Genomic DNA, 11017 nt, shown 5'->3' with positions numbered 1-11017 from the left:
TTTACCATTATACCATAGAAGGTTTCTACAAAACTTTCGGGAAAGCAATTTCATAATAGTTGTTGATGCCTTGCACCTCCTTTCATATTTCAAAGACCTATAAGTACAAGGGGTGAAATTAAAAAATCAGTTATATATTAGTTACACAGACCAGTGGTCAACTGATTGACAACACACCTTCTCAGCTCCAATTGATGTTCAAGTACTGCTCCCATCACGTTGGGGCTTGGACATCATGCTATCATCCTTTTCTCGGTAGATGTTATTCATATGCTTTCTCTTCATATGTCCACTCCTGATCTTATCTATTCTTATAAGTCTATTCATGCACCGCAACATTTTGATTTCTTCTATGCCTAATGCTAGTGTCAGCACTTAAGAGGAAGAAACACAATTTCTAGTGTGTGTTAGTCGATGAATACAACTAACTTTTGTGTAAGAAATATGTGAAAATTGTATACTCCTCCTATTTATGGTTATTTTGTAATGTTGTAATTACTTTTTGTTAAATATAGGTAATAAGTACTTAGTACTCCCATTTTGTGTATTTAATAATCATTTCCTTTCAATTTCAGGTTAATTAGGCAAAGTTATGAAGTGCTGATTTTTAGTTTCTCGTTAAGCCAATCTGCCGGCTTAGCGAGCCATCCGCTGAGTGCACCACTCCTGCGGCTGAGCACGAGGAAGAATCTGGAAGAAGGATGAGCTGGACACACGCGCTAAGTGAGGGCTTATCCCGCTAAGTGCACCGCTTGCATGCATCCGCTAAGCGAGAAGACGCGCTCTAAGCCGAAATTCACTTATGTGCGTTAAGCGAGCCAGAGTCGCACTAAGCGCGAGAGCACCCACGAGACCACCTATTTAAGCCTTAAATCAGAAATGGAGATGGAGTTTGGGCTTTTCTTTGAGCTTTTGCATGTTTAGAGATTTCTAGAGAGAGAAAGATCTAAGTTCCAGAGAGTTTTGAGAGCTTTTGCTGTGCGAAAACTGGCAGAGAACTGAGCTTGAAGAGGAAGTCATCCTGAGAGCATGAGATGAGTTTGTGAGTGATTGTGAGGTTCTGGAGGTGGAGGAGACATCCCCACTACTTGTATTTCTTCAATCTTTCATTTTTCTCTTCACTTTGTTGTAAAGGAAGCTTCCCAGATATGGAGAGCTAAATCCTCTGTTGGTTCTTCCTTGTAGGTACTTGATGTAAATACCTTTATATCTATTTAATGATGTTTTATGTGTTCTTTGTGCTATTAGTACATCATTTTAGTATGCTTTTGCCTTGATCATGTAGATGCATGCTTTGTTAGGATCATTCAATAGTGGGAACTGGTCTGATTCTTAGAACTTGATAGGACAATGCTAGTTTATCGTATTATCATGAAGGATTGGGATACGCTAACCTAGTTGTTTGTAAGTTTGTCTTAATGCGGTTTTAGTCAAGTTTAGTCCAACAAGATGGATCTGAGGATGATGCTTGATCAGGATTAGGCTAGACTATCACGAGGGATCGGGGTTTAGCATTTCAGGAGACACCATAAAACACATGAGCATTGTTAAGTAGAGAATATCCTTATAACATTAGGCACCTAATAGGAAGATCAACACGTTGTCTACTTGTCTTTACACATCATTACTCACGTGATTTTCCTTTTTAATAGTTAGTTTACATACCTATTCATAGTCCACACATATCTTTTCATACAAGACACCTATTCACTGAATATAACTTTACCAAGTAACACAAGTTCCCTGAGAGTTCGATACTCGGTTCTTACCGTTTTATACTACTTGCACGATCTGATGCACTTGCCGGGTTCGAACAATGTGCTAACAAGCATAATGAATATATCTATCCTAGAATTCTAGCAATAAATATCACCAATTGATTTTGTTTGCCTAATGATGCTTTAGATGCGTATTTTTCTACTTTGTGAATGAGAAACACAGTTTAAAATTATATTACCAACATCACACACATCATCAATTACTAGGAAATAGATTTATTTGCTATGCTGTTTGTTTTTCTTGTGCAAAATGGCCTTCATGCAAGTTAAGCTTCTACATGCTTCTTAGAGTGTTGATGCTATGTCAATGTGCATTTTTATTTTTTCATCTGGGTAGGTTAGAATCTACTAATCTTATAACAAAATTAAAGATGACAAGAATAATAAAAGTTGAACCTTGTACTAAGAAATGAAAGAGCAGTCTTTGTTTTCAGGTGCAAAATTTGGTGGCTATAGTTCCTTTTTACAAACCCAAGAGCAGTCTATAAAGAAGGTTAATGTTAATGTTAAAAAAGTAAAAATAAAAAGTAATTTCACAAAACCTTAGAATTAACTAGTGTAATTTATTCATTCTTTATTTAAGACCACCAACAGTGACAATTGCCATCAAGCATTATTTCAGATTTCACCTGTCCCAAGAGGCTGCCTTGAGGTATCTCCAGAGGCCCAAGCTTAATAATCAAGATCAACCTGCTTAGGATAAATTTATAACAAACAAATCAAATTCTTGTTACTTAAGGTTATGACATGTTTCACATTCTAATATGAGACCATTAACTAATATCAGTGTGTTTGGATTATATTCAGTTTTTTCATAATCAATTCCAATTTCAAGTTGAAAGCTAAAATAATAACAAATAATTACTCGTATTTTTCAATTTTTAATTATAATTTTTAGACCCAGAACTAATTTATCCAAAGAGATTATAAATAAATAAACTCAAACAGTCACGGGCTAAGTAGTCACGAGAAAAAAAAATCCAGTAATTAGACAAAATAAAAGTGTGGATAAAGCGACAAAAGAAAAAAAGTAAACAGGAACATTCTCGATCTCATTGGTGATAGCTAATGCTTTGAATTTATTGGGGTGGTGTAATATTGAAATAATGTAAAACTGAAATCTCACCAAACTTTAAAACAAGATATCTCTGCCTGTGCACCAGTTCAAGTTTATAACATTCAACTTTAAGACTAATTTGTTTCAAAAGTTTTATTATTTATTGCTCCCTTCCGCTTTTTACAGTTTTACTATTGTATAACTCAAATTAATGGCGAAAAGGAAACAAATATTTTTGCTTGTATTTCCATTTGTGTGAAACTTAATTTGATTTATATTTTTTTAGGATCCACATTTTTATGCTCTTTCGTACTTATAAAACAGGTAAGACTAATTACATATAATTGTTTAAGTGTTGTTGGTATTTTTATCCAATTAGAAATTGAAGGTACTAGCTTCAGTAATTTACATAACAAACACAACCACTAAAATTACACAAATTACTAAAATAAAACTCTAATTCTAATTTAAAGACAACACCAATAATACCTACAAAACTTTCTATAAATTTGTCCTTTTAAAACATTAGACTTGGGTCTTCCATTACAATATTTATCCAGAGTATTGGGTTCATTAGTCTTCGGCTAGCAATTTACATAAACTATTAACTAATGCTGCATTTTCTTTTTTTCTCCCACCACAAGTTACCATTCATGGAAACTTCAATAAACTACTATTAAATTTCCATAAAATTAGAACCATAAGCGAGTGAGACAAGGTTTCTGTTCAAAACCCATCATGAGATTACGTCTAATTAATCTCCGTCCTTCTCCTCTCAGTTCTTATACACACGCACACACTCTCTCTAACACACTCCCACATACTCCGTACATAAACTACAGACACTACTAGCTAGGAATTAGGATAGAAAACAATGTAAGAATGTGCTTTACACATATACATGTATATATAAGTATGGTACTAGTATATGTGTATATAAATATTGACACAAAAGTCAAAAAAGTAGTTTGTGATGATATATATATATATATATATATATATACTAGTTCGTACGTACGTACCTAGAGTTGCTATAATCAAAGAGCTTCCACAGCAAGACCAATTAGCAGTAGTAAATGATAAGCTGAAAATAAAAAGCATAGGCCAATTAGCCACAGTGTATTTAAAGCCTTTTATCAACTATGACAAGCAGGAAGAAGTATTATTTTTATACATCTTTAACAACAATAATATATGTATAATGATAAATTTAAAGTGCTTGTTGAATCTCTAGAATAAACACTTATGAAAAAGTTATTACTACTATTATTCATATAATTGCATGCCTTTACCTTTTTCTTTTAGACTTTTGGTAAAAAAAATTGGTAAGCTGGAATTATACCTTCCAGACTTGTCCCTGATACTTTTCTTTGGTGACTAACACAATGATCACTACCCAACTTGAGCCTTCAAGTCCACTTGTCCATCATAGCAAACAAATATAAATTTTTTAAAAAGGACTGAAGTAGTAAATGATTCTCACACCCATGCACAAATATCAACAATATTGCTCCAATGTCACCATAAAAAATTGCAAGAAAGGTCAATGTGACAGACTTGCAGCCTTGGTGAGTTGTAATAGTATCACAAAGAGAAGCATAGGTAGCAACCTAAACAAGAACGCCTTCGAGTGTGAGGCTAGAAACAAAGCTGATGCAAGAAAAGATCACATGGAAGACACTAGGAATAAATTACATTGTTGATATTAAAAAGTAAATGATGGTTCCTTACTCTAAAATATTGTCAAATGATGGTTGCTTACTCTAAATTGTTGTGTATGGCATCTAGAGTTCAGATGTAACATATATTCAGCTATATGCATAAGCTATCAGTCAAACACCTAGGGTAAAAAATTGTTATTAAACGGATATTTGTCCTTCCATAAAATTGTAAAAATGAATTCAGCAAATTAGCAAAATGATACAAAAAGACTTGGTGCCACAACATTATACTAAAAAGTTGTTACAGCAAAACAGAAAAGGGAATAAAATTGCCATTTGTTATGAGTGTAAGATACAATACAAAACCTAGATTTCTAAAAGAAAGGGAGAAAGATTTAGAGAAATTGTTGTTTTCATTATACCATGGTAGGTGAAATCTAATTGTCCAAAGAAAATGGTATTTAGCATCAGTTAGTTAACTCCAACTAGCTCTAAACCACTGCACATGAATTAGAAGTGAAACAACAATATATGCAAATCCACGATCTTCCCTAGATTGCTTGTAACACTCAAACTCAACACCAACATCTTGCATTTCTCCGCACCAAGATCATTTTAATTTAATCTGTATAAAAATGTACAACAAAAGCACTCTACCATAAACTTAAATGGCAGAGGCAAAATTGCATATTCCCCAAAATTATTTCCTTTATCAAGGCCTTTAATCGTAATGTTATTGGCGTTAAATACATGATCAAAAGAATACACACCACTTTATCTACAATTTGAGTAAATAATTAAAAAAATGACAAGATCTCAGCTCTAGACTTCCATCAAACTATATTTGTTGTTGAAGTTGTTCTTTGATGAAGAGATAGAGATGGTGATCATACCATTATTACACTCAGATTCACTGTCTTGCAAGTTCATTAAGAGTTAAGAAGTACTGTAACTAGTAGACGGTTTGGTTCTAGGGACAATAAGCACTTCAGCCTCATCCAACAGCATTTGAACCACACCCCTCATAGTAGGTCTTGCAATTGAATCAGGGTGTGAGCAAGCTAATCCAACCAAGAGTACCTTCCTCATCTCCCCTTCCTCAAACTCGCCTTCAAGTCTTGGATCAGCTACTATTAGCAACTTACCTTCTTGACGCAAACTCCAAATCCATTCTACAAAATTGCTGCTAATTCCAACTTTACCATTCCCAGCAGCAGGAGCATCTTTCTCAATAGGCCTCCTGCCATTGGCAACCTCAAGAACCACAACACCATAGCTAAGCACATCAGTTTTCTCCGAGGCTCTACCAGTAAGCACGTACTCAGGTGCAAGGTACCCCATTGTCCCAGCAGCCATAGTGGCATCAGGAGACTTGTCATGCTCCGTTTGCCTCGCTAAACCAAAATCTCCTAACCTAGCAATGAACCCTTCATCTAACATAATGTTACATGTAGACTGTCGTGTTGTTTTGTCCCGTGGTGGAGGGGCTATAGAAATGTCCAAAGATCACAGGCCATTATGCATTAAGGAAAGAAAGAGGATAAAGTCTCTAGGTGGATACATAGATAATGGTTACTTGAACAGCCAGTTAGGTGTGACTCATGCACTAGGCAACTGGAATCTCCAAGGAATGAAGGAAATTAATGGAATGGGTGGACCATTTAGTGTTGAGTCTAAACTTAAGTTAATCACATTGACAAAAGAAGATGAATTTTTCATAATTGGGAGTGATGGGATCTGGGATGTTTTTCACAGCCAAAATGCCATACACTTTGCTCGAAGGAGTCTTCAAGAGCATAACGATGTGAAGCAGTGTTGCGAGGAGGTGATAGGGGAAGCAATAAAGAGAGGAGCAACAGACAACTTAACAGTGGTGATGATATCATTGACTAAGACTGTTTAGGTTGACTAAGACTGTTAAGACTATTACTTTTCCTTCAAAGATTTCTTTTCTCACATTTCACAGAAGCAAAAATAATAACAAAACGACCCAATTACAAGCAGGATGCATATTTTCTTCCAGAATGCCTAAAGTACTCACAGAGAAACCTAAGTGAACAATATTCCCAACCATGTACTTCAATGGAATGTATCTTCGAGTAAGTGACGAAGAGGATGCTCAAAAAAGTTTTCAGAAGTCCAAGATGCTCACAATCTGTAAAGAAGCAGCCACGTACCTCAATGGATGCTCACAAGACTTTTCAAAAGTATAGGGAATTCTTAGAATGAGTAAAGAAGCAAAATGCAGGTTCAGTGACATACCTCAATCTCACAGCTGTATTGACGAACCCCAACTTGTGGAGCAGTTGTAGGTTCAATGGCACTAAGGGTGACACGAAATGACTGGGGTGACGAGGAGACGACGGTGACAGATTGCAAAATGCAGTGTCGTGAGGAAGAGACCACAGTGTTGCAAAATGTTGGTGAGGGAGAAAGGGTTTGTGAGACTAGGCACACAAGGGGAAAAAGAGTTTGGGCTTTTAATTTATGAATAATACAACATCGGTTTTTTTTAAAAAAACCGATGTTAACATTCAAACTTAACATCGATTTTTCTAAAACCAATGTTAACAAATTAATGTTAACATCGATTTTTGAAAATACCGATGTTAAGATCAACTAGTTAACATCAATGTTTTCAAAACTGATGTGAATTAACTTTATTTTTTTATAAAAAAATGTCACCATGCTCCTGTTAACATCTTTTGTTTTGAAAAACCAATGTTAACCTACTGTGTTAACATCAATAATTTGAAAAACCGATGTTCAGAAATTCACGTTATTTACCATTTTGCCACTGTGCTTTTGTTAACATCGGTTTTTGATAAAAACGATGTTAACTTAGCGATGTTAAATCTACATTTTGTAGTAGTGTCTTATTTAATGATTCTCCTTCATAATTTATAGTTTTCAAAAAATTTCAACCAATAATAAAATGTATGTTAAGAAGAGTGTGTTACTGCGTGTTGTTAACACTCATCTAACTAAAAACTATAACAAGTAAATAATTTGTATGTATAAATTACATTATATTAAAATTCAATTCAATTTAAAGATAAAAATGAAAAACACAAAGAGATTTTAAAAAATCTTTAAAATACTTATAAAAAAATCCTTGAAAATGCATTGAAAAATAATTCTTAGGAACACTCATTTATTATCTTTATAATGAATGTTTCACATTAGAATTTGCCATTTTTTTAAAATACTTTTGCATAAATTTTGCTAGTCCTAACTTTGGTAGAGTATTTTAATGTTGAATCTTGAGTTGGTTTTTGAACTCAAGATCTGTTCTTGACAAGATCTACCACTAGACACATATATGAGATCTTCAGGGGAGTCTAAGAAATGTGCTCGAAGTGGTTTTGAGAATATTTGTATAGTCACACTACTATAAAAATAGGATTTAACATCGCCTAGTTAACATCGGTTTTGACGAAAATCAATGTTACAAAGTGTGCAGTTTGTTAAGAACTGAGGTTGTACATCCACTCCCCAACAACAAAACTCCTTCTCCACTCCTTCAAAACCAACATGGCACTCGGTCCTTCCCCATCTTCTTCGACAACTCCAAGGTCGAAAAGCGCAATGTTCTTGATGGCACTTTCATGCTGTCCATCTCCTTCAACGACAACTATCGTGTGTGCGCCTTCCAAGACACCACTGAACCCTCCCACACATTTCCGCCAAGTGCTACTACCACCAAACACCACACATTCCTCCCTCTCTTTCGCAACAACCTCTCTGAACACTTCATTGATCTTGAAGACAAGCTCATTGGAAAATCCAGCAAGGCCAGTTAAACACCTTCATTGATGCCGCCACCTTCAACTTCTTCTTCTGCCTCCTCACCAACAAAGACTTCTATGAAACAAAAATCAGCTTCGATAGCCCCAGCCTCGTCCAATTCCAAGCTCACCCTCTTTCGTCCCTTTCTTTGCACTTCTTTCAAACCATTTTCTTTGTCTTTCTCTTTCTGAACAGATCACACTATGGCCACCTCAAGCGCCAAATCAGTCCATGATGCCAAGGTCCTTTGGGGCGGACTCGACGGTGCTGGAAGAAGAAAGTTTGGCGCAAAGGAGGCATTACCATCGTCTTCTTTTTCCTCCATTGGGACGTAGGCGGAGCAAAAGAAGCTTCTAGAGATGGTGATTTTGAATCTTCCTTTGGAGAAGAGCTCGAAGGTTGCGACGACAATGAGGTTTCTCTTCAGATTGTTGCGAGCGGCGAACATACTAAACGCTTTTGAAGCCTATAGAGATGCGTTGGAGAAGAAAATAGGGTTACAGCTCAAAGAGGCCACGCTCGGCAACCACGGGTCTCGGTTAGGGTAATTGTTTTCATCAATAATTGTTAGTTACCTAATTATTGATGAGGGTAAACTACATATACCTCTTAAACGATCAATTATATGCGAACATGTGACAGTGAACATTTTTACACAAACAATCAACGTTCAAATTTTCCTCTAAGGACTCAAATAGTCAATTTGAAAAACAAAAAAGACTCTGATAGTGAATTAAAAAAATAGAGAGACCGCTTTAATGAAATGAGAAAAATATGAACACTATTTTTGCAATTAAGCCTAAAAGTTTTTTGGATTGATAATCGACATCTACTTATTTTTTAGTTGGAACACGCTGACAAATTATAAACAACGACTATCCAATACACCATTGATATAGCTTATTTATAAGTTGTTTTTAGGAGCCATAAATATATATTACTAATTTATATTTCTTAATTATGTTTTTAATATTATTAGTTCATATAACATTAGTATAACTTAATTTAGTAATAATAAATATATGTGCATTTTTTTGTCTCTGATTAAATTATATAATATAAATTTTATTTAAATGCTAAACAAAGTCATTAGCCTAATTGTTTTAGTTTTGTTGTTGGGCTTTAAGGATTGTGGTTAAATACCCACCTTAAACACTTCGTTAATTCCTGTTATTTTTATTTTCGCATGTCTATGTAGCACTCGACATCACTGCTAACAAAATTATAAAGGTGTTACCGTGTCAGTGTAAGTGTAGGGATTTAATTATAATTTCTTTAAAGGTTAAAATGTGTTTTTTTTTTCTCAAAAAGAAAAATTATACGTTATTTTTTCACCTAAAATTTTTAATAAGTTTTTATCTTCATCAGATTGAAATGTGTCAATTTTTTGTGCAGAACAAAATTCTTTTCTATCCTAGACTATATTTTTTCACATTATGTATATAACCGATATAAATATAATATTTTTTAAATCAGCTATATATATAATTAATGTAAAAAAATATGCACATAAGTTTTGATATTTGAACCTTTCTCTGGGCTAATTTTATAAGTAAAAAAATACATTTAAGTCTTTTTTCTTTAAAATTATATGATCATTTTAAAGTGTTTTTTAATTAAACAATAATTATAAAGTCTAAAACTATAGAACATCATATTAAGTTAACTTTAGTTTTATGTAAGATTGTAAGTGATGCTAGCTCACAAAGTGTTGTGGAACTTTTCATACACGCTTGTCGTGTGGAATAATATGTTGAATAACATGAAGACGACCAAGAAAACTGAACCATGGAAAAAGTAATGCAGACTCGACTTGCATGACTTGTTCTTGTATGGGTAGACTTTTAGAGTTTTTTTTACGTAAAAAATACAAAAAAAACCTTAATTATTTATTCAAATAATACAATTGAAAAATTATTTAACTAAATGATATATTTTTTTGTTTATATTAAGAAATCAGTTCCCCAAGAACTAATTTCAAAACTAAGGTTTTATTTTTTTTACTTTTTTACAACATACGTTATGGGAACCGATTTCATAACATGTGATTTTATTTTATTTTTTTAAATCAACGTTATGAAATTAGTTTTCTCATGAACTGATGTCATAATGTTACTTTTCTTTTCTTTTCCTTTTTTTTAAAATTGTTTTTAATCCATGAAATATACTTGAATTTCATAACTGGTCTTTGAAAAAAAATTACTTCTCGTTAGATCTCTGAAATTTCAAAATTTTTATGGGAGATCCTTATCGTTAGTCTTCGTCCAAAATTTGATGATGTGTCCATTAGTTAGACATTCCAGCGATACACGTGCCGAGTCACGTCAGAGGGTGGTACATGTCATTTGATGATGTCATCCAAACGCTATTAAAAATGAGAGTTTGATACATTATCATTTTGGATTGTTTGATTTCTATGACACTTGTTGTCAATGGCACCACCGTGGTCGCCACCCTCATGGTCGAACTGCCCCAACTTGAAACCCATGACCTTCTTTGTCGTGGTCGGACTTCATTGTTGTCATCCGCACGTGTATTGTTGACGTGTTCAACTAACAAACATATTATCACGTTTTGGATGAAAACTCATGATAGAGATCTCTCACAAAACTTTAAAATCTTCATAGATCGAATGGGAAGTAAAAAAAGTTTCAGGATTAGTTGCAAAATTCATATATATTTTAAAGATCTTCAATATATTTAAGCCTAAAAAATAATTATGAACTCTAAAA

The 11017-nt window shown here is 33.9% G+C and overlaps 1 protein-coding gene across 1 annotated transcript; it reads left to right on the top strand.

Annotated features, from left to right (window-relative positions):
• The first annotated feature begins 5991 nt into the window (after nucleotides 1-5991).
• LOC100802607 (probable protein phosphatase 2C 27) lies at nucleotides 5992-6399 on the top strand. The gene has a single exon (XM_003541226.1). It carries the CDS (start codon nucleotides 5992-5994, stop codon nucleotides 6397-6399), a length of 408 nt encoding a protein of 135 aa, XP_003541274.1.
• Nucleotides 6400-11017: the final 4618 nt, after the last annotated feature.

The sequence above is a fragment of the Glycine max genome, chromosome 13 (genome assembly GCF_000004515.6).
Source record: "Glycine max cultivar Williams 82 chromosome 13, Glycine_max_v4.0, whole genome shotgun sequence".
NCBI lineage: Eukaryota > Viridiplantae > Streptophyta > Magnoliopsida > Fabales > Fabaceae > Glycine > Glycine max.
The sequence above is the reverse complement of the archived record's forward strand: the minus strand, read 5'-3'. Positions and strand labels throughout refer to the sequence as shown.